We start from the raw sequence: 24,265 nt of genomic DNA on the forward strand, positions 1-24,265 counted from the left end.
ACTTCATCGTTTCTCTAAACTCTGCCTGTGATTTATACTTCTCTGGACTTCTAGACTTGGTTATAAATCAGGAGTGTGATACAAAGCCTGACGCTTCCTGATCTTTCCCGTCCCGCTCTTTGAATGGAAATTCATAATTATACAGGAAACTACTATGAAGTAATTAGCATTCACCTTCTCATTCTTCTTTCCTTTTTCTACTGAAGATATCCAGATTAAAGCCACTGATGGGAAACCATAGGCAAAAGGAGATATACAGTTCATTTCTTGTAGAGATGAGAGCTGTGCTGAAGGATGTTATACATGGCTGCTCCAGGGCCTGGGGTCCCTCCTGCCCAGCTGCTGCTGCCCAGCTTTTTGTGCCCATCCCAGGCCTATGGATGTGGCTGCTGCTTTCCCATTTGCCGGCATAGGACACCAATGGGGACAGCTATGCAGATGGGCACAGGCAAGGTGCTGCCTTTAGCTGTGCCTCCTACATATAGGACTTGCAGAAGATCTAAGCACAGACCAGCTGGTCCATCTTAACCTTTACAAGCAAATAACACACACACACACACACACACACACACGGTTCGGGGCAGACACAGACCCTCACCCCCCCAGCAGCCAGCCCCAGGCACACAGGCTGTGACCCACGGTCCCACTCCAGCCACCAGTGCTGAGCCCCTCGCTGAGCCCCCCTGAGCACCTCGCTCATGCTGGTCCCCCCAGTAGCTGGCACTTATTCCTTGCAGCCCCCCCCCCGTGTGTAGGGTGAGAGTACACAGAGAGACAGTTAAGAAGGGATTTAAAAAGAAAGGCTGATCAAGCACAGGGGTCAGTCCGGTAAGTGTACTTTACACACGATTGACCCCTTTTATACCCCTTTCTGTTTAATTCCCCCCTTTGCTCCTTCCCACTCCCCTTCCCCTAATCATTCCTTCCTAAATTTTGCAAAGTCCCACAAAGGCCATCCTTGAATATCCCAAATCCTCGAGTTCCTCTTGTTTGCCCCTTCTTATCAGTTACGAAGTCCAGGTGACCCTCTCCAAAGCTGTCCCTGAAGCTCCTCAATGACCCATCAATCAGTAACCAGAGACTTTTGGTCTTTGGCATTGTCTCCGTTGTCCATTGTCCCTTGTCACCAAGGTTTGCGTCCTTGTTTATCACTTCCCCCTTATTATCCCCTTTCCTTTGAAAAGATCAGCTCCTTGGTCTGATAACCTTAATGAAGCAGATGCTCTTACCTTGCCCATACCCTTACAAGCCATACAAACAGGGTTTAGTCCTTCTATCGTGGTTTCTCAAGGTTACCAGTAAGATAGTCCAGACCACGTTGTTTGTGATTTTCCTTTGGTCTCTGGAATATTTGTGTTGTCAAGATGGATGTTTCATTTTACTAGAATTTTAGTGTCATTTTTGAATATGAATCTTGAAAAGACAATATTTGGCTTATGCATATAATCCAGTCAAAATTTTAAATTCAGTGCCATGTGGCTTTTCTCTTTATGCACACACACACACACAAAAAAAAAACCTTCAAAACCCTGGAGGTTTTAAAAGGACAAACTAAGAACAGAGGTTATGTAAAGTTTGTACTTAAAGTGTTTTTAATGTAATTCACTATAGCGGCTTTACAAGTAGGGATAAGGCATAGTTAGAAATGTTCCTCCTTGCCAAGTTAGCTTTTATCTCGGAGTTCCTGTTCTGTGCAGATGTACGTATGACATAAAGAAAAGCCCCAAAGCAACTATATAGGGAAACATTTAAGTACTTTCCAATGTTATATTTTGATGATAATTTGTGGGATTTGGTAGGAAGCCAAGATAGATGGCAGTAAATAAATTATTCTTAGGGTCAGGCTAGGCATACAGACCTCCTGGTAGAATTTTCTTCCTTATTTCCTCTAGAGAATGGTACAACTCTCAAATAAAAATAAAATATGGAAAAGTCAGCTGCTTGGTAGGAAGTTTAGTTTCTACCTGCATCGGTGCTTGAATACACTGCATTGGGCTCTTCCTCCTAATTCTGCTTCTGCCACCACCATCAGGGCATTAACTACTGGTAGTGACAATGAGGTTAATGTTAATTTGTGTATCAGTTACACGAGGCGATTCCAACCTCCTTAATAGCAGTGACTTTGCGAGTGCATTAGGAGGGCACTGTGAAAGAAAATAAACGCTCATGGCTTCAGAATTTGGGGCAAGCCCAAAGCATTCCATGATCTCCTCCGATATTATCTTTCTTTATAGTGGAGTTTTATTTCTATGGGCTTGCCAGTCAAGAATTGCTAGACGAGCTACATACAAGCTCAGCCAAAGAAGCACCGTCCCGTGTTCGCTCCCATCACACTAATTCCAGGTGCAGCCTGAGAAGGGCTGGGTGGGACCACCAGGAGAGAATGGCGCTGTCCCACCATCCCTGACACACCGGGGACACTCAGGCCGGGCTGTCAACTCACTGAGTCCCCTCAACTTTGTATTTTAAAATCCTCCCGTGCTTTGGCGTGATTGCTCCAGCGCTCGGGGGTTCTTCCTGCCGTCGGCTGGTTGGCGGTGGTGCCCGTACGGGCCCGGAGGGGGTCGAAGGCGGCACCGCGGTCCGTAGAGGTGCGGCTGCCGCCCCGGGGGACCGGCGGGGACTGCACCCCCGCCCGCCGCCGGCTGGGCTGGGTCCCGCCGCTCTCGGTCCCGCCCGCCGGGAGGGGCGGCCCCGGCCCCGGTGCCGGCCCCGGTCCCGCCTCCGCGGAGCGGCGCGGTGAGAGGCGCGGAACGGCGCGGAGCCCGGAGGAGCCGCGGAGATGCTGAGCTCTCCCTGGGCGCGCTTCTACTCCAACAGCTGCTGCCTCTGCTGCCATGTCCGCACCGGCACCATCATCCTCGGCGTCTGGTACCTGGTAAGGGCCCCCCGGCTCTCCCCATATCCCCCCCGGGGATGTCCCCCCGCCGCGGTCGCTCGGCACCGGCTGCAGGGGCTGCTGCTCCGCGGGGGGGATGCCCATCGCAGCGGGGGGGGATGCCCATGGCAGCAACTGGGGATGCCCCTCGCAGCCCAGGCGTTTTTTGGAGATAACCCTCCGAGGAGTCGTGTTATTATTAGCAGCGTACTGCTCAGCGAGCTCCAGTGAAAAGCTTCCCGGCTGCTAAGCCACGGGTTATCCCCCGGCGAGGTGTTTAAGGGTCGGGGGAGCAGGAGCAGGAGATGCAGAGCACAGGCAAGCTCGCCAGGGTCTCCAGCAAAAAGCTGGTTTGGGGATGGAAATGTGAGGAGTGAAGATCCCTCGTGTGAGGGGATTTCCTGACACCCCCAAACTTGGGAGCAGTGTTTCTCTGGCCAGGGCTGACTGCAGCACTGAGGCCCCGCTGGTGCGTTAGCTCTGGCAAGGCTGCCCGGACCCTGACCACTCTGCGCAGAAAATCTTGTTTTATCATCACTGGTCGCTGCTTCGTGAAGAAGTCGGGTGTTCGCATTGCTGCTGTTCCTTGTTTGGCAGATAATCGTTTGCAGTAGTATCTTGGTCTGCCTGGCAGAGAGACGAAACCTTTCAGGCAGCTACTATCAGGTACTAGAAAGACTTCTTCCCTCCATCAGGGTTATAGGACATGAGTGGGGAATTCAAGGCACAGCTTTGTTATCATCAGTCCCAGAGGTTGTTTGACACCCAGTTAGTTATTCAGCTAGGGGAAAGACTCGGTGAGGAGGAGGGGCATTAAGCCCTCAGTTCTTCTCCTGTCTTTGACAGTCCTTTCCACAATCCCTCCGGTAGCAATGCAGGAAAAGCGGCTTTCCCAGAGCCGGCCCTGCCACAGTCGCAGGGTTTGCAAACGTGTCACAAGAATAAAAAGAGCTGGTTCGTTGCTTTGGGTTATGTAGATGCACTTCTCAGTCTTGCCTGTTCCTTGGCGCGAGAAATCAGTCTCCGTCTGAACCCAAGGCCACGCAGAGCTGTTTGCCAAGCATCATTTTTCAAATGATTGCAGACGGAAGCAGATTAGACCCAGGCTTATTTGCTAACTACTGAAATTCCCTTCAGAAGCAAGTGAAAAATGCAGGGCTGGCCTCCATTGTAGGGCAGCTCATTAAATAAATTCAATCAGCATAATAAAAAGGCGAGGTTGACATCTATGTCCTAGAAATCATATAAAATGCTCTATGTCTGATAAAATACGTATTTCACCACTGAGAGAATGGTGCATTAGTCAAACAATTTCTTGCTCCTGGTTTAATAAAATATAGTTAAATGCAATATCCACAGCCTGTGGTATGTGGAATACTGGCAGTATTGAAAAGAACGCCTCTCTCTGCCTGGCTGCAATGAAGTTTCAATAAGTTTTAATATGACCTGAAATCTTTTGAGCATTTCGTCCAGGATGCTTGTTATTTCTTTCTGCTTTCAGCTGAATGAAGCCTCTTCACATTGGCTCCACAAAGACAGGGACACAGATATTTTAGCTTTTCAGTAGACCTAAAGATATTTGAGGAAGAGGGAATTAAATGCATCAGCTGGCCTTAGGTATGAAGAAAAGCCTGATGGCTTTTTAGACTTTGTTACCTATTGTGTTGTTAACACTTAAATACCAGTGCCCTATTTCACATAGTATTTTTCTGCAAAATCCATTTTAAAATTTTCTTTTATAACTAGCAGATATTTCCTGATTTACGTCTCTTCCAACTTTGCTTCATTCGCTTTTATAGATTTTTCAGGGCAGATTTCTGAATGACTTCAAACTGAAAATGACTCACAAGACATCAGGGGGCACATTTCTTTCTGTGCTTTCTCCTCTGTTGCAAATATTTAGATATTTTATGTTAACTATTAAGAATAGAAATTTAGATGCTAGATGATAATAAATGCTAAACCTTTTTGCTAGCTTACAGAGTTAGGAAGTGAAAAGTAAGGAAGGGGGAGCTCCTTGAGTAAATAGCTACCCTGGTTGAAAGGTCTGGTTTGCAAAGTCATGTACAAAAGTATTGTTTTGTTTCAGAAGAACAATTATGATTTGATACCATGTGCTATTGAGGTTTTACACAAAAATAGATGCTGTCCCGGCAGCAAATTTTTTCTCTGGGTGCATTTTGGGTGGCTGCATTACTCCAAACCACAGATGAGCTATGAACATTACCTCAAATAAAGTTCAAATAAAAAGCACCATGCCAACATGTATTCTGTATACTGTTTGCCACTATGCTTTACAGGAAATTACTCGAGGAAAAAACATTCCCCTAGAGAATGAATAGTTTTCTTGCTTTTTCATATCTCGCTACCTGTGAAGTGTAAGTTTTACTAACTCTATGACTATGAATACAGTGATTCAGTAGTAGAGGCTCCGGAAGGAGGGAAAAATAGTAGCTTGAAAGTTTTAGCAGGCTTTTAAAATAACATTTTCACATATTGTACCAGTTTTGAGTTCGTGTAATTTCAGGAGGCAGAATTTCATGTCTGAATAAATGCGGGAAAAATAGTGTATGTCTCTGGGATGATGTTTTAGCTCTTCAGTTTTAATGTTTTAATTGGATGTTTGGGATTCTACAAATAGTTGATAAAGTGGGGAGCTGAGTGCAGGTGGAGTCATCAGGACTGCATGATGAGAGCACTTTCCCACATAGGTAAGGGGAAGGAACGCTGTGTGCAGTTCCACTATATGCTCAGCAGCCACGGATGCTTACCATGGTCTCATAAAGTATCAATAGCTGGGAAATAAATATTTAACTTTGCTCTATTTTAGAACGTAATGGATCTCAGAATGCTAATGTTTCTACAGCTACTGTGTTTCAGTATTTTCTTCCTGGTGGAGCCATAGTTACTGCATCTAGAGTAATATAATATAATATAATACAGCATTGCATGATATTGCATAGTACCTAATACAATATACATACTATCACAGAGCGCTGAGGTACTTCAGTGTAAAAAGTAACTTGTAAGGGATGGAGCAGCCAGAGGAAATTTCCTGAAAAGTATATCTAATCGGGTTGCAGAACAGCCTCCAGTTCAGGAACTAGCGCGCTGCCTTGGGAAGAAAAGCTTAAGAGAAGGTGCTGCAATGTTGAATACAAACGTTATGCTGAAGATTAGAAGGGCAGTAATGTGGCTGGCTGGGGGCTAATATTTCTTTCGAAACCTGAGGAGCAGTTTGGTTCAGCTAGTTATTAATCTTGGGGTTTTATCCCACTGGCGTGGACTTCAAACTTCTCTGTTTGGCATCAGAGGTCACGAGTAATAACACAGAAACATTACTGGGCACAAAAGCCTTACAAGTGTCATATATGGGGGGGGGGAAATAAGGAAAATGAGAAAGTCGCTTCCACCAGCTTAGTTTTGTTCCAGACAGTTGTATCGGAGTGCAGTTCAAGGCAGTGACACTGCCGAAATGAGCCAACTTCAGTTCTGATCTCCCCCAGGTGCTGGATTCCAGGGGAAAAGCCATCATTTTTGTCAAGTGACCCAGTCAGTACTGGTGAGTCAGAATAACATCCCCATCAGTAACAGCGTTTCTAAACACAGCATGTCTTCTTCCAGAGTAAATGGACTCCCCTTTCTTCACCTAAAACACAAAGAAAGAACAGCATCAGATGTGCTGACAGTGTCATGAAAGGGTTTCCCGCTCTTCCGACACATACGGCAGTGGAGTTTATGCACACCCTGGGGCTCCACTGGCACCATCTGGGACAACGGGAATTATTTCCCATCGATTTAGGAGTGGGGAAGAAAAAACAAAGAAACACCAAAAAACGTTAAAAGAAGGAGTTTTAATTTTTGAGCGATGTGTGCCCAGTGCCGCCTGCTACCTGCCTCGCTGCAGCCGTATCCTGGGCATGGGGTCCGAGGTCCCCCAGGACCCCCCGCTCCTCTGGGGAGTGCCGGGAGCCGCTGCCAGAGCTGTGCAGCCCCACCAGAGCTGCCCATGGCTCAGCGTCACCTCCCTCCGCCCTCCCCCGGGGCCCGGCAGAGAGGGGCTAAAAATAAAAGCTAATGGAAGACCGAGAACATTTTATAACTGCGAGTTAGCGAGTTGCGCGGCTCCCTCTGAAGGACGTGCGGTAAGGACAGAAATAGAGCGATCCGGAGTTTTTAGCCGGGGTGGCTTCAACGTTTGAGCTGCTATTTGTGGAAAGCTCAGCATGAATTGCTAGTCCTGACATTTCAGTTCTGGATTTTTCTGAATATACTGTTGAAAACATGCATAATTTCTGTCTGTATCCCAGTCATTTTTTAATAAAAGGATTGAGCCCTAACGGATGAAAAAATGTCCTGGTAGTGGCCTTTTTATACTGTAAAGCAAAAGAAAATCACTGCTTGCTATGGCCTCATTGATTTGCAGGTTGAACACCCTGCTGACATCAGTAGACTGCACTTGACCTGATGTCAAAAAGAGAAGCAAGGTATACATTTTGCGACTGCGCCACACTTATTCCCTTCTCATTTTCAAGCCCTGTGCAAAGCAGCATGTGTGGCAACGTGCTTAAATACCAGTTAGAAGATTACTGAAATCTTGGCTTACTTGGCAGGGAGTAGAGATCAGCATGACTGCTCGTCTAAACAAAATATACCTACACTGGCGTCCTTCTAAGCTGCTCTGTCCCCACTCCTGCTGCCGTTACACCGCGTGAGACTGCTGACCGCGGCAAGGGGATGTAACCAGGGAGCCCCTGAACAGGGTGGAAAGGCCCTTTCGGGCAAAATAAAGAAACTCTACGAGAAGATAAAGTTATTAGTTATTTTTCAAAGCTGTAAGACATATTGACGTATTGAAAACTGAAAAAAGAACTGAAATTGTGAAAAGGGGAAAACTGCACCATTAGAAACCCTGATGTTACGGGGAATTGGAAACTTTGTTATCCCAGTGCCAGGTTGTAGGAATTTGCATGGATACAAGCATAAGGCCTTATATTTTACTTAGAAAAATAGCTTTCTTTGGTTTTATATGGAATGAAATTGGCTAAGAATAAAGGATCTCCAACTTTATCTACATACAAATGGTCACAGTAAATCAGCCAGCTCACTGAGGGCTCTACTCCTTCATAACAGCCAGGGATGTCACTTCCCACATCATGCCAGTGTGATACAGCTTGGGGGTTGGGTCAGGTTATCCTGCAGGCAACGCTGCCTTTACCACCTCTACTAACAGCCCAATACCGGTGGCACCGGCGAGAGAAGTCTTGCAGAATAGGGCTTGCTGTGGGCTCACCAGGTGATTGCCCCTCAGTGGCCCAGACCTGAGCAGTATGTTCAGGGGGACGAACTGGATGGTGCCGATGACATGGCTAATTCCCGGCCCTTGATAGGAGATGGAGTGTCAGCAGCTGCGGAGGTTTCTTCACCGGCAGGTGGTCAGGATATGATCTGAAATTACTTGAGAATCCTGGTTCTTGTAGTGGAAATGGCTGCAGTGACTAAATACTTATGTCCCAAATGCTATGTCTATAAACTTATCATTAGCTTTTCTGTACTTCCTCTCCTAAAAAAAAAAAAAAAGGTGACATCTTGAAAAAAACCCCAGGAGCATTCCCAAGTAACTCACTGGAGACTTGCTGCTTTGTGCACATGCTTGCTTTTGAGGAGATTGGAGAGGGTACTTGGAATCCACTATGAATAACGAAAAATATGAATTCTAATTTCAAAGGCTTCCCAGTATGATTGATGTACATGTTGGATATCCAACTGAGACTGAAATCAGAGGAGGTTCAGGGTATTTGCTCTTGGAGTGGATCGCCTCAATTTCATTGTCTTCTTCAAGACCAGCGGAAAATAAATGACCGATCCCGCACACAAATACCTGCTCAGGGCCCGCATGGTATTTTCTTAAGAAACTGAAATATATGTATGCATTTTAAGCATGTTAGAGCAAAGAATAAAGACCACCACTGATCGTTAGCGTGAACAAAATCTATCTTGTCTGGAGGACCTTCTCAATAACTACATTCTTATTGTAACTTATCTGGAGTGACAGTATTAAATAATATAACCATTAATTGCTTCAAGAATGGCTTCTGGAGAACTCCTTAAATAACTCCTTCCTACCGTGCACAAACCTAGGCTGGTTTCTGCAGCGCAGGACCTTATCCCACCTCCTTCCCTCCTCATTCCAGTTCATGTTTCGAGGCCTCTTCAGTTAAATTACAAAATAAGGGACCATATGGGAGGAATTTAAATCGTGCAATCAATAAGACAGCTTGCAAAGACCCGAATCACTCACGTCTGTGTGGCAGAATCAATTGATGAACGGGCCAGAAAGACTATCTGAAAAAAGGACAGATTCATAGGTGTTACCTGTGCTTTCTGTTCTGAGTGAAAACAGCAAGCTTTCTGTGTTTGCTGTGTTGCAGAGAGGAGCAGAAACAGCATTTCGTCAGTCCTTCCCAGACTCTGTCACACATCAGTGTGCTTCTTAATGTTTTTGTTTTTAAAACCTTTTTAAGGCATTGGAGGGCTAAAATTTCTTGTAAGCATCTTTTGGACAGCCCTTGCATTTACTGAATTGTTTATTAGTCTGTAATACAACACAAGAATTTCTGAAAACTTTTTAAAGCTCTGATCTCCTTACATATGCGAGTTTTCTTATATCCCCAAATACCACAGTAGGATTTTTCACAGAGTGTATGAATCATTACAGCTATAGCTGATAATCTGCATCGGTTGTCCAGGATAACGACACAGTTGTCTGTTCTAATCAAAACAGTTATCAATTCAGGAAATGTAAACTTTTGTAAACCACCCTTTTTTTTTCTTAGTAAGAAATATTGGATAATAAATTCACTGGGATTACAAAGAACAATTGTCTCCCTCCAGTGATAAAACAGATGGTTGGTTGTAAGAGGAGCAAAGTTTACATAAATGCTTGTTAAAGGAAAGAACCCCATTAAGAGTCCAGTATGCTATAATTACATTTGGTTTTATACAAAAACCATGAATGTATTTATAGAAAGGAGAGGAGGTATTACATTAATCAAGTAAAATGTGTTTAGAAGTTCTGTTGAAGGTTAATATGTATCTCCTAGTGAGCCAGAGGAGAACACATTAAGCTTCGTAAACTGATCGTTGATTAGACTGACGTCAGTGAAAATGCAATTAGTCTTATATATTCCTGGACATATGGAACGGATGTTGCAAAATAGCCAGGAATTAATTTCCTTGATTACTTTATTTTTTTTCCGGTTTTACTGTGGGGTTCATGCTTCGACTGTGAAACTCTGGAAGTTTAATGTGGCCGAGCCTTGAAAATGTGCGTGGGAGTCCCTGTGGTGTTCTGCAGCTGAGCTGGAGGTTTCAAGCCCCAGATCTCCAAAGAGCAGAATAGAAGGAGAAAAACCATGCTTGTTGCTGATGGGGAGAAAGAGTGCTCCTGGTTGACCTGAGGTAGTGCATCTGCCAGCAAGGCATCACCAAAAAAATAATCTGGGCTTGAGCCTAGCATGCTGTTCCTGGACCTCCTGTGGGTCTGCTCTCTTTCGGCTGTCTGCAGTCAGCTCTGACTACCATCACCCCAGTTCTCTGCCTTAGAAGAGCTTTTTAAAGTGCTGTGACTGTTTTTCATTTCATTGCTGGCTTGTGCTGAGCCAGGTCTTGCTCCGTCAGGAGATATATTAAGCTACTTAAAACAGAGAGGAAAAATGCTTGTGGCAGAAACACAGGTTTGTGGGAGATGTTAACCTTGCAGAGGTGCATTTCCTAACTGTGAAACAGCTGTGCCCAGACAGATCGGATACATGTGATCACGTTGTTTACTATTTCAGTAATTATCTGTACTGTAGCATCCTTTGCGGTGTGCCGCTTCTTCCATGCATAACTAAATCCCTGCCTTGGGTTGCAGAGCGATACAAGGACGCAGTTTACTACTGACAGCCCTGGTCCCTTGCATGGCTTCTGTGGATACTGCCTGTGGTGACTACTTACGAATAATTATCAAAGGTTTGGTATGTTTTGGTAGTTTCTTTAAATTAAGTGGGTGTATGTGACTTGCTATCAAAAGTTGGGGCAGACTCCTCTCACCAGCGCAGTAGCACATGTTGGAAGAGGCTAGAGGTGAGTCTGAGCACAGACAGCATCATGGGCTGCCACGGGTGGGACACAGTAGTTGCTGGCCAGGGCCAGCTGCCTTGGGCAACCCAATCCAGGTGCTCAGTTACAGCTGCGTTGACTGGCCCATCCTCTGTCACAAGTCCACATTAAGGTGGGAGCTGCCACAGCTCACGTCAACAACAGCACTTTAGCAGGTCTGCCCTCAACCTGTCACAGTGACCTGCAAGACTTAAAAATCCATTTTGAGAAGTCAAGGACAAATGCAGAACCCAAACAAAACCCAACTGACCAGTTGAACAACTCTTCTTCTAATACGATTTTAGCACCTACCAATTCTTTGCTAGCTCTCCACAGCAGCCTGAACCAAGATGTGCTTTAGCAGAAATTGTGATTTGGTCTGGCAACGTTATAACTTGAACGCGGGTATATGATTGTATTTCCCCAGGGCTGGGCAGAAGACCTCAGCAATCATTTTCAGGACTTTGCTCAGATACAGGTTCAACTTGCTTTATATGCAATGTAAAAGTAACAAAGAATCCACTGATAAATTTGCATACAAATATCCTATTAGGTTAAACCATGAAAGGACTAAGATTAAGTATATAACAAATTAAACTCTATATCTAGGGAGGCAGAAATCTCTAGTGTGCATCCTGCATGGTCTGTCCGTCTATTTTTATTTTTAAAAATTTATTCATTACCATATTTCATTAATAACAGACCACTTGCGGTTTGGGTTTTAGGACTGTTAAAAGGCTGGCAGTAGGCAGTAGTTGAGTCATTTGTATAGAATAGTGCTGATAAATTATGCTGGACTTCCTATATCAATTTAATCAGCATAGCCTTTAAAGTTCAATGCTTAGTGACATTATAATAATCAAAATTGAGATTATATATGAAGTCTTATTAAAATATTTCTCACAGCTTTCCATTATATGTTCTCTATAATATGCAGTTTGTAATATGCCAGTCTGAGCCTGCCTAGATCATTCTTTAATTTGTCATGAGTAATATAGAAAAATAAGCAACAGGAATTGCAGACTCTACCCTGTCTTCTCCAGATTAAAGAACATAAAAACTTAATCGTTACTTCTGATCTGACTAATGCTCTCCCTATTCCAGTGCAGCATTTCAGGTAGCAGCCAAAAACATACGCTTTAAGAAACCACACAGGGAAGTAAGAATGACATGTGCAGGGAAGACATATTATTTTATTCTACTATTATTTTAAGGTCGGGCAATAACCTGAAGCAGGAAGGCTTATATTGTGTTTTTAAGATGCTTTGTAGTATGACTAGGCACTTGAATTTCCTGAACAAACAGCTCATCCTTTTCTGCGTTCCTCCAGCCTTTCGGCTCCAGTAACAATGTCTGATAATGAGTTTCACTGGTGAAATGGGTGAAGGATTCCCTTTTAACCTAACTTTACATGGTCATCTTTCTGTTTCCCTTCAGACTGTTATGTTTCATTGGGTGAAAAGATGACTAAGTGTGGCTGGGTTCCCTTCCTCGGACCATTCATTATTTTGTGCATCACTAACACATCTGCAGTTTGTCTCCCAGACTGGAGCGATGAAGCATTTTCATTAGCATGAAGCAGAAGGCTTACACAGCAGAAAAAAAGAGAGAGAGGTATCTGCTCCGACAGCCATGGTTCTCCTGCTCATCCTTTCCTAGGAGTTCAAGCCATCCAATGACACATGCTCAGACGCAGCTCCTGGGTCCAATGTGCCCTGAGGGAGATGACAACTGAATCATTGCTGTGAGATCTCTAAAGAAACTTGGGCACACAGGGGGGACACCTTGTTCCTTCTTACGTTTTTGCCTGTTCTCCACAGCAGCCAGACAGCTGTAAAACCTTTATTGCTAAAATTGCCTCCTTGCTTCCTCCTTAATCAGAATTCAGAAAAAAAGAATACACTTTGCCTAACAGGGAGAGAGAAAGAACAGTTGAAAAAATCTGCCTACACAGGGCATTAGATAATAAACTTTAACTCATCATCAATGCTAATAAAAGAAGTTTGGGAAAGGTGCCCCAGACAGCGTAAATCTACCCTGAACTATTGAGTTAAGCTTGACTTTTTTTTCCCATTTGTAGGGTTCTTTGGTCCTCTTGATGAACAAAAGTGTTCTTGCATTTATTAATGTCTTCTATGCTAAAAGAAAAAAGCAAGAAAAGTGCAAAGAACATGCCAAGTGGGAAGGCAAAGGTAGCTGAAGAGAATTAAGGTTATTGACTTGCCTTAAGTATGTATTTTCCATACATTCTTATTTTTTCTACAAGTAATACTGACTTCAAATATCCAAGTATTCTAAAATATTTACAGACTTCTGTTGTTAGTTTAGTTTCAAGGAGCAAATTATTTTAAGACTGGGGGTTTGTTCCTATAAGGAATGAACACCTAGAGTCATAAACTTACCTTGAGATTTTGGAGGGGGATAGAGGCGTTTGCTCTGAGGTTTGCTTGAGACTTTATTTAGTTTTATTAAAAACATTTAGGATTCCTTACTAGTAAAATTAGCCACATTGGTGATTCGCTTCAATAATATCTCTGTAGAGAGCAACAAACTAAACCCTGCCAGTTTTGTGGGTTTTTAAAATATGCTAGAATTGTGTGCACCAGTTCAAAACCTGGCCAAAGTTTCGGAGCCTTGGTCAGCAAGACCCTGAGATGGATCACTGTCCAAAGTCCTCAGAGAAATCTGCTGTTATTCGCTGCTCTGTCACAACTGTTTTTGCTCAGAAACATCATCTCCTCTTTTCATCTGGTAGCTCATACTGTGTCAGGTACAGGACTACAGAGTCAACTACAGTGATATGATGATAACACAAAACTGGGAGGAGTGGCTGACACGCTGGAAGGCTGTGCCACCATAGAGCATGACCTGGACAGGCTGGAGAGTTGGGCGGAGAGGAACCTAATGAAATTCAACAAGGGTAAATATAGGGTACTGCACCTGGGGAGGAATAACCCCATGCATCAGTACAGGTTGGGGGCTGACCTCCTGGAGAGCAGCTCTGTGGAAAGGGACCTGGGAGTCCTAGTAGACAACAGGATGACCATGAGCCAGCAATGTGCCCTGGTGGCCAAGGAGGCCAATGATATCCTGGGGTGCATCAAGAAGAGTGTGGCCAGCAGGTCGAGGGAGGTCATCCTTCCCCTCTGCTCTGCCCTGGTGAGGCTGCGTCTGGAGTACTGTGTCCAGTTCTGGGCTCCCCAGTTCAAGAAGGACAAGGAACTGCTGGAGAGGTTCCAGCAAAGGGCTCCAGAGGTCCCTTCCAACCTGACCATTCTCTGGTCTCTGATTCTGTGATGTAGTAATTAGCTGTCTATATCAATCCCAGTATTATAATTCACTAATATGAATTACAGAAAGTTCGGTGGTTAACCGAGAATGACTGTGTTTTCATTAAATCTATTTTTTCATTATTTTCTATATCATAAAAACAAAGCTTATCTTTGCAGTTTTCTATTTTTCTCCCCTTATCTAAAAGTATGGGGTTTCAGACCCAAATGTTACTGGGATGTTCACTGTCATTAAACCAGTTCTCTGGAACTGTAAAGGCCCCCCGACAGGGAGCACAGGCAGTGACTTAGTGCTCCTCCAAGGAAGAGATTTAAGAAGCATGCTTAAGTGGATCTCTCTTGAGTTCAGTGAGGCTGAAAACAGACCCCGAATTAATAGTGTGCGTACATCTTTCACTGCATAGACAGCATCCAGACTGTTACGTCCATGGATTCAGTTATAAATTGAACCTTCAATATAAATAAATCTGGGGGGTTTTCTTACTTTTTCCTATAAACATAAGGATCTCTCTTCACTGCATTAGGAAATCTTGGGAGAACTGTAGTTGAATATTTGTAGAGGGGACCCTCTGGACTTCAATAGAAACATCGATGTGTTTTTAACGTAATGTATGGAGTTAAAGTAAGCTTAATATTTCCCCTTCTAAACTCCTTTATCAGGGCAATTTTATTTCAACACTTGACAGTAAGCTGGAGGAAGGCAGGGACAACTTAAGCCATTGAAACTCCTAAAAATTCTTTTAGTATTTATGGACATCTATGTAAGTTGCTGGCTTGAGCATTTCTCTCTCTGCTTGAGTGAGGAATCAGCAAAAGATCCATGTTAATGGCATACTCTTAGGAGCTACTGAAGCTGATTTTATTTTAGGCAAGCTGGGATAGATACCATGCAGCTGCACTTCTGTGAAGGGTCTGAAATTATAGCGGTACTCATTTTCTCATGACCTGTTGATGCAGTGGTTCCTGACACCTTCCCTCCCCTGCACTTTGTCTCCACGGGGCACCACAGTTCACTGCTGATCTCTGGAACAAGCAATGTGGAAAAGAAGGCAACTCACGCATTGGTGGCAGAGGTCTGAAATTTTAGTGCATTATATAGTTTCTAAACATTGATGCTGTCTGTGGAAGACATGAGATTGCTTCCTTGCATCCTAAACGCTTCACGTTCCCTCTAGCAGAGCTGCCTCATATCACACATAAGCTGCTGGTTCTTTATCACGGTACAGATGGAAGCAGCAGCACCGGCTGGCGGTGCCGGCCCTGGTCTCAACATGTCCTGCCTTTCTCCCTCATGCCTGCATGCCCCTTCTCTCACACAGTCGCTGCTGTTTAAAATATCATCTGCTCCAATCTGAAACTGTGTTTGGTAAATCCAGAGCAGGAAATCCAAGTAATGCTCCAATATTTGGACTAGCTATCTCCTCCATAATATTTCCTGTTTTCCCCTTTTCATTATACGTTTTGTTAACTCTACAAAGCGGAGTTATTGTCCTCCTTTACATTGATAAGAAGCTGGATGTATTCCATCTGGTTGCCAGAGAAGCAAGACTTGGGGATGTTTTAAACTATTATTTTATTCCTGTATGAGGTTAAGAGGACAGTTGGGCATTTCTAGGACTTTCTGTGGGATCTTTGTCCAGTCTCTTTTTAGGGCACTCTGGGCATCACCCTGCAGGGGCTGATGCCAGGTGCAGAACTGGGGGCTGATAATGGGGCCCATCAGCAGTCCCCGACATGGCCAGTGATGAACCAGAGCCAGGGGCCGTCCAGGGGCCTCAACCAGGAGCAAAAGGGGATGAGACCAGGGACACAGCTGGAGACAAGCTACAACATGCATTCAGGGAGTCCATCCAGGAACCATGGCTGGAGACCGGCACTCCTGTGGTGCCACTGGAGCAGGGACTGATGACACCGGGCTGAGCTGAAATGGGGTCCTGGGCCTTGGGCAGGGATGTGGGGAGGCCTAAGGTGGGGCTGGCAGGGTCGGTAAGGCCTGTTAGTGCCCCTGGGTCTCCCTTCATGTGACTCTGGGTCGCAGCAGGACCCAGTGGTCACAGTTCTGACTTGGTAGTGCAAAATCTTGCATTTTATTCTTACCACTGAACACCACTTTGCTGCATGTTCATGAACATGTTTCTGTTTCTCCATCCATAAAAGGAGGATGACATGGGAAGGCACGGGGCTTAGTGGCTTACTGAAACTTTGCATAACGGATATGCTTCCTCAGCATTGTTAACTAGTTGTTACATTATTTGTTGCTGAAGGAATGTAAAACACTTTGAGGGAAATCTTGGCCCTATTGAGAGAGCAGGAAAATCTCCTTTGCTTTTCCTAGAACAGAGATTTCAACTCTCATGCCAACAGCATACATCAAGAGGGAATCACTCTATGCTCTTGTCCTTAGTTATGTGCCCTTGGAAGATGCTACATCAGTAAGTTTTTAGGCACGTTACATCTATGCATTAAAGCATTTTTCAAAATTCAATAGTCGCATCACTTTCAAAACAAAAGAAAAACCCTAACAAATACAATACACCCAACTGTGCACACATTTCTCCTCAGAGAAAGAGCGTGAGCAAATAAACACATGGTGTATTTCACTGGCACTGCTGACAACACCGTTGGAAGGTGCTCAGAGATCGTTATGAGGATCTCAAGAGAACAACCTGATGGAACAGAAAAGCATTGCACTAAAGGGCATTAGAGAGATTCCTACTGACCGCAGACTTCAGATCAGGCGAACACAATCTGTGTCTTGTATGGAGACTTAAAGGCAATGCTGACAAACACGTAATCTGAGTCTGGACATATCCATATGGAGAAAGTAGTGCCTAGGTCAGTACTTTATGAATCGTCCTGACTATATCTGCACAAAAGGTTAAACTTGTATGCCTTTAAAATAACAACACTACATACATTTACAGTTTCTGATTGCTCGGTTATTTTGAATACTCTCCTTAAGTAACATATTTATTACTGGCCTATGGCCTCTAGCTTCCTCAAAAGAGTATAAAGGAAGAACTGGCTTGCAATATAAAGTTATACATAATGTTAAAAATTAGTAGGATTTATAGAATGTAACTTTGAATCTCAACAGTCATCTGATCTGCCTTCAAAGCCAAGACAAGACTATCTATGGCTATAGCATTCCCAACACAAAGCTATTTAACTGTTCTATGAAAAAATGCAGTAATGAAGGTCTCTAACCCACTCCAGACAATCTCTTCTGCTCTCTAATTGTTCTTATTGTTCAGCAAGCTGCCTAACCTAAATTTCCTTTTGCTGTAATTCAAATCTGTGATTTTACTCATCTCCCAGCGGATCTCATGGAGGAAAGTCTATCGCTGCCTTCTCTTCCTTGCCTTTCTGCACATAAAAGACTGAGAGCATCTCCTACACTTTCTCCTTGCTAAGCAACCCCAGGTTTTTCCCTGTCAGTCACACTTTCCAGATGTCTGATCATCCTCTGTTCTGTTGCAGGATGTTCCTCGGGGTTTTTCTCGGTACGTTTTAGAAGGACTTTGAACCGGGCCCTTTCTGCAGAGGCCCTGTGGAGGGCTAGTGGGAGGATGACTCAAGCATCTAATACCCAGGTTTCTGCAGTACTGCCCACCACTATGTGGCCACAAAGATGAGCTCATGGGGTGGCACTGAGTCACATTCAGTCTATTCACTGTCATACCCAGACTCCTTTCTGAGGAACTGTTACAGTTATTCCTCTTATTTTTCTTCCACGGTTTGTCACAAATGTGATGCTCTACACTTGTTCGTACTGAATTGTGCTCTGTTGTCCGAATTCTGCCATAGTTGGTCAAAATCTTTTTAATGTTTTCTTCTAAAGTGCTTACAGCTTGGCATTATCTGAAAATTAAAGAAAGGTACAAGTCACAAGTGACTTGAAATACCAAATCTTTCAATGATACTAGAAAGCCCTAATCCATATATCTTCCGCACTGGCTGTGAATCCTTGACAACTATTCTGTCATTACAGCTATCCGGCTGGCTGTGCGCTCACCTTCCTGAGCTTTTCACCAAATCAGGTTTTCCTAGCTCATTTATGAGAATCTCATAATGTCAAAAGGCTTGCTAAGATGCAAAGATATGATATCTACTGCTGTTTCCCTGTCTACAACACTTCTTCGCCAGTCAGAGAAGGAAAATAAGATGAATTAATTATGGTTTGTCCTTGACAAGCCCATAGTGACTGTTGGTTATGACCATACAAATTTGAAGTGCTAATGGGGAGACCCATTGATTGTCTGTTCTCAGGTTGGTTTTCTTCAGTCTATCTAGAAATTCTTTACGTGGCCTTCCTGTTTTGAAAAGGTTTAAACTGTGCTTGCCCTTTCCCTGTCCTGTGAACTCAGTCTATTCTAAACAGTTTTTCAAAGATCATTGCTAACAGATCTGGTATCAGCTAAACTTCATGGAATTTGCCTACCAAAAAGCATTTATCTTACCCAAGAAATTCTCTAGCCTGTAATGTCTCATAATAGCCTGTGTTCCTACACCTTTTTGTTGCTGTTAGTAACCTGCGATCAGATTAGGATGATTTGGAAGCGAGAATGAAAGCAATAAAAATCCATCTTTCCCAGCATATTCTATTATCAGCTTTCTTCTCTCCGTTTTCCTGTTCATCGCTTATCTTCCTAGTTCTGCAGAATAATCTTTTATCTGGGCTGCATTATTTCAAGCCGAGCAGACATCTTTTCTGCAATTAGCCCTCTTCACTTCAGAGTAATGTGAGCATTTTGTTCAGACTTGTTTTAAAATATAGCTCTTGGCTACCTCCGCGTTCCTCTCACAGCTGATACTCGACAGTCTGCTTCTACTGAGGCACTTGATACTACATTCTTGCGTGTAACTCAGTGCATTTCATAGCCAAGGCCTCAGTGTATGTGAATGTCTCCCTGTGCCGTCTTACGCAGGAACGTGCACATCAGACACTGGGCTCACATTGCCACCTACTCCTGTCCCCCCCGAGGCCGCCTCATTTAGCAGCTCGTGTGAATCAGCTCATCACTTATGGCCTCTTAAAATTCAGCCTCTTCCAGCAAATCAGCTCCTCTTTGATCATCTAGCAATTTCACAGGGCCCGTCGCCAGTTCCAGCTCTGCCATGCTAATAATCCTCGACTACAGCACTCATTTGTAATAATCTCGAAATGATTATTTTTAATTGATTTTAGGTTTTGCAACAGAACAAACTGAAGTGGATGTGCTAACATGTTTTATAATCTGAAAGAGCAGCGGTAACTTTTCTGATGGTGTGGGAGAGAGTCGGAACAAAAAAGGGATAATCCACATTTTGTTTCATTTTCCTGCTGCCACTTGGGGAAGAAATAGGTTCTGTTTACACAAATCCAGAGAAACTAATTGCAGTGTTAGTTAAATACTACAGTTGTAGACTTGGAAAAGAACTTCTGCCGTAGCTGTCATGGACTGTGGTGGGTATATGGTGCCCACAGGTTTTTCACAGATTACCTTCACAGCCTGACCCTTTTCCCTTTTTCCTCTCTGCAGATTATTAATTCAGTGGTATTGCTGATTCTGCTGAGCGCCCTCACCGACCCTGACCAGTACCACCTAACCAGTGCTGAATTAGGGGGTGAATTTGAATTTATGGATGATGCCAGTAAGTAGAAACTGCCTAAATAGTAGCATTCATTGCTCCAGCATTTATGTAACTGTCCTATCATTTCACTAATTACTGTCCTTTAATTATTGCTTCACCTTGGTATCTTACAGGTGCATTTTTATTAGTAATAAATATCAGTAATATATGTTAGTAATATTTTTATTAGTAATCCATCTGCTCTGCTGTGTCCTGGCTTGGCAGTTGCAGAGCCAACCCTTGACGCGGAGATGTTATCCCTGAGCATGACGCTGAAAGCCCCAGGGCAATTTTGCAAGCCACGGGGAGATACGGAGTCTCTGCACCTCCCAGCACCATGTCCCGTAGTGCCTGCGCATGCATAAGAAGCCATAATGCTATTTGTGTAACTGGCTGAATGTGTTCATTCATGTATATATTTACACACACCCCATGTGCACATGGCATGACTTGCACAAAACTGCTGTGATAGATGCAAGTATAAATATTAGCTGTATAGTCATAGGCATATTAGTGACAGCACAGGGCTGCTTCCTTCTCTCACCAAAGGACATCGTAGAAAATCTTCAATACAGTTACAGGGAAGGGTGAGCCGGGCCATTTATGTCTCCTGCAAAAGCCTCCTGTCCTTTGCAAATGTTGCTTTCTTCCATGACTGTTTCAAATTATTTGGTGATGTTTGGTTTGTTGATTTGCTTTAACCATTTAATTTGTATCTGGAAAAGTTTTCCCCCGATGCGATTTTGATAAAAATGTCTGTTTATTTTTCCTTCTGCTCACAAGATTGTTACATTCAGCATTTCTCACAGTAGTCTGAAACAAGGTCTCCTGCTAGTTACACTGGTGTCTTGCTGCTCAGAAGCACACACATCCACAGCAAAAGGCTCAAAGTCCTCTCCTCGTTCTTACTGAAGTCAATAAAAATATCAGTAGGAAAAGGAATAGCCCCACACGCGAGAAAAATAATTGCACCCATGGTGTGTCAGAGCTGCTGGGTATCAGTTAAGGGATGCTTATTTCTACAAGGTCTTTAGTGCAGATACACCTTGAGGGTTTACATTTCATTAAAAATAAGGGGCAATTGCGACTTTATTGTGTCTTCATTGTAAAACCACCTACAACTTCCCACTAAAAATCTTTTTATATAACTGGATTTAAGAAAGTAAGGAGCATAGTAGATACAGATGGGCTCCTAGCTGGTTCTGACATATTAAAACTGACTGCCTTGTCCTAATTCTCAGAGATTAACCTTGGTAATGACTGTCTGTCAGTGTGGTTTTATATAGCCGACATCAGAGGCCTGCCAGTGCCCAAGGCTTTAAAATAGTAATTCTGTTTTGTAATGCAATAGCTGTCAGATCAAGTACATTGGGGATTTCCATCTACACTTGAAAATTGTATTTTCTATATTTTTTTATCAAGGCTTCTGAAGTGAACCCTGCAAGACTGTAAAAGGATGGCTTGTGGGCCAAGCGACCTCATTTCCATTCAGTAAAGGGAACATTTCACAGACAGTTAAATTACGAATGAACATTTGAATTAATGTCTCCTTTTATTCTTTGACTCCCTCTGGTTTAATGCCTTACTGAGTAAAGGCAGCTCAATCAAGTTACTGGCTTTTATAGTTACTGGAAATAGCTGGCAGGAGATTTTTTTTTTTCTTTTTTTCTTTAAGTATGACTATATTTGTTCAAATCTGAGGAAATGTTTTCTTATGAGATAAAACATCAGACAAACCTCCACATTCTCTTCTCTTGTCCTACTTTTATTTATCTTTTTTGAAGAAATATTTCCCAGGTTGGCTGCATATCATAGATGTGAAACCATGTGTACAAAATACAGGAAGATACATTAATTTTTATCCTAATTAAGGTCCCAAAGTTGTTATCTATATGTGCTTGTGTTGATCAGTAATAATGAGGGTAATGCTAGTAGCCATTTTTACTACTTTTGATGTTACTATCAAGAGCAAAAAATAAAAAAAAAATGCAGACACAGACTTTCCATGTAAAATTGTCACTCCCTTTCCCTCCCTTTATAAAAGATCTGAAAATATCAACTGGAAATAAACTTATCAGCTGAGTGGCAGTAGTGGAATTATGGCTAACTGGAAGTTAACAACAGGTTTCCCTTGGCTTCCAAGAAACCAGGATTCCCCCAATATTTGTATTCATATTTATTTCTGGCTTGATTTACAAAGAATTTTCAATTTTCTGTTCCAGCAGCAGGAAAAATTCCTGCCACGTGTTGAGCCAGAGCCAGTCTAGTGCAAACTGCTTGAAAATGCCAGTGCAGCATCAGTTCTTCTGTGAATGGCTGCTCAGCCTTAATTTCAGGATTTAACGTGGTTCCCAGGGCATTGCCAGAGGCTCCGAAATGCCTGTTTGATTAAGTAGAGAAAGGATTTACCTGAGCACTTAGAAAAAAGCTGTAGGTTATAGCTTTTCCCTTCTATTCTAGAAAAGGAAACAAGGGGGGAGAAAGTCCGCCAAGACTTGCCATGCGGCAGATGGAGGTACTGGAAGACACCAGCGTGTGTGGTTTGGCTGGCTCTCCGAGACGTACATCTGGGAGCCGGGGAAAACGCTGGGTTTCCTCCTGTGCTGGATATTCAGCTGAGCCCATTTAGTCTCATCTTTCTTTTTATTATTTCCTTAGGGCCTGAGGGAGTTTATGAACTAGAAGCTGACACGAGGAAAAATTAGAAATGTGTGAGCTCCCCAATGTAATACTGCTGCTGTTAAAAGACTAATAATCTCTGGGCAGGAGATGGAAAAGCCCTATAAATCATTTTGACTTCCCAGAGTGTTTCACCTGAGCCTCCTGCTCAGCTTCTCCAGATATACAGACCATGGTCCTGACAGGTCAACAGCCCAAACAAGCAGTGGGTGTTGCTTGGCTTTAATTACTGCCTTCACAGAGTCAAAGATGTGTGTGATACCTCATAAGCCGTATGACAACAAGGACCAAAATCCTATGTGTGCCCTATAGAAACCGAGGGGAACTTTGACACCGATGTCAGCAACTCAGACCAAAATCCACCTGTGTCCCTACCCTGGGACAAGCAGACGAGACAAGCAGAGGTCTCAGGCCAGGGCAGGATGTGATGGGTGGTCTCTCTGCTGAACGTGACATGCAGATAATTTCAAATAGAAAAAAATTAATAAAGAATCCTACAGACAGCAGGCTTGGACTTCTCTTGGGGGGTAAATGGAAGAGGTAGAGCAGGTACCCTTCCTGCCCAAATCCATCAACACCACCCACGTAGCATAAGCCCCACGTCGCAGGGAAGGGGTAAAAACTATATCCCTGCTCTGACGCTGCTTATTCAGGGCTGGATCTTCCCCTCTGGCCTTACCCTCTGGAGTAAATGAGCTGGGCTTAAAGGTGCAGAAAACTCTTTTCTTGTCATTGGCCTCCTTTCTTTGCCGGAGAGGAAATGCCACTGCCGCATGGGTTGTGACCCAGGAGGCTGCACGGCCGCTGGCATCAGCAGCACTGAGCTTGCTCAAGCAGCTTGGAGGAGAGAGCGAGGCAGTAATCCTTAGCTGGCAGTAAGGAGGCCAGGCTGCTGGATAAATAAGGCTAGGAGGGTGGGCAAAACTGCCTGAGGATTGCAGGCTGATGACCAGCAGCCTTCTGGCCCCCGCCGTCGGGGCTGTGAGCCAGCGATTAACTCCAGGGCTGGGGCAGGTGATGAACTGGAGGATCTGAGGTCTCCATCACTCCACACAGGTCCTGGCTCAGGATCTGGCCTTGCTGGCTCCTCCTCCCTGTCTCCACAGCACCCGCCACCAGCCTCCTCTGCAAGAGGAGAGGGGAAGGCAAGGAAATGCTTGTGGGATGGGTTTGAGGGGGCTCCAGCTGCAGAGCTTGCCGTGCACGCAAGCACCCCACGGCAGGAGCTCTGCCCAGCCCCAGCAGCATCTTCTCTCCAATGTGACAGGAAGGTAGGATCTCACTGCAAGGCATAAGAGGAAAAAAAACCTAACTGGTTTATTTAAACTCGAAAAGCCATCTATGACAATAGGGTGTATAACCACTGCAGTGGTCCACGTACAGCCCTTCTAGCCATGGATGCCACGGAAAGTACAGCAGGGCTGGAAAAAAATTCACACGCCCCTGTTAGCTTCTCATTGAATGTGCTACATATCTAGTTTCATTCTGATTAATTGAAGCCGACGCAGCTCAAAAAACCCAATGAAGCCTTAAATGAGAAAGAACCAGCTTAAGCCAACTAGGACTTGGCACGGCGGAGCACAGCTAGAGAGACACCAGAGACGGGGAGTACGAGTGGGTCAGACCAGAGCTTCAATGTCAAGTTTATCGCAGTTTGCTAAGC

The 24,265-nt window shown here is 44.0% G+C and overlaps 1 protein-coding gene across 1 annotated transcript in view; it reads left to right on the top strand.

Annotated features, from left to right (window-relative positions):
• Positions 1-2,677: 2,677 nt before the first annotated feature.
• The window catches only part of LAPTM4B (lysosomal protein transmembrane 4 beta), a gene marked incomplete at its 3' end in the record, with an annotated part of 62,977 nt that continues 41,389 nt past the window's right edge, over positions 2,678-24,265 (top strand). Inside the window, exons 1-2 of the mRNA XM_082479384.1 lie at positions 2,678-2,878; positions 19,833-19,944. Coding sequence (XP_082335510.1) covers positions 2,783-2,878; positions 19,833-19,944 — 208 coding nt within the window. The 5' untranslated portion in view covers positions 2,678-2,782. The remainder of the gene's footprint in view (positions 2,879-19,832; positions 19,945-24,265) is intronic.

The sequence above is a fragment of the Vanellus vanellus genome, assembly GCF_965231255.1.
Source record: "Vanellus vanellus genome assembly, chromosome: 2".
In the NCBI taxonomy this organism is placed as follows: domain Eukaryota; kingdom Metazoa; phylum Chordata; class Aves; order Charadriiformes; family Charadriidae; genus Vanellus; species Vanellus vanellus.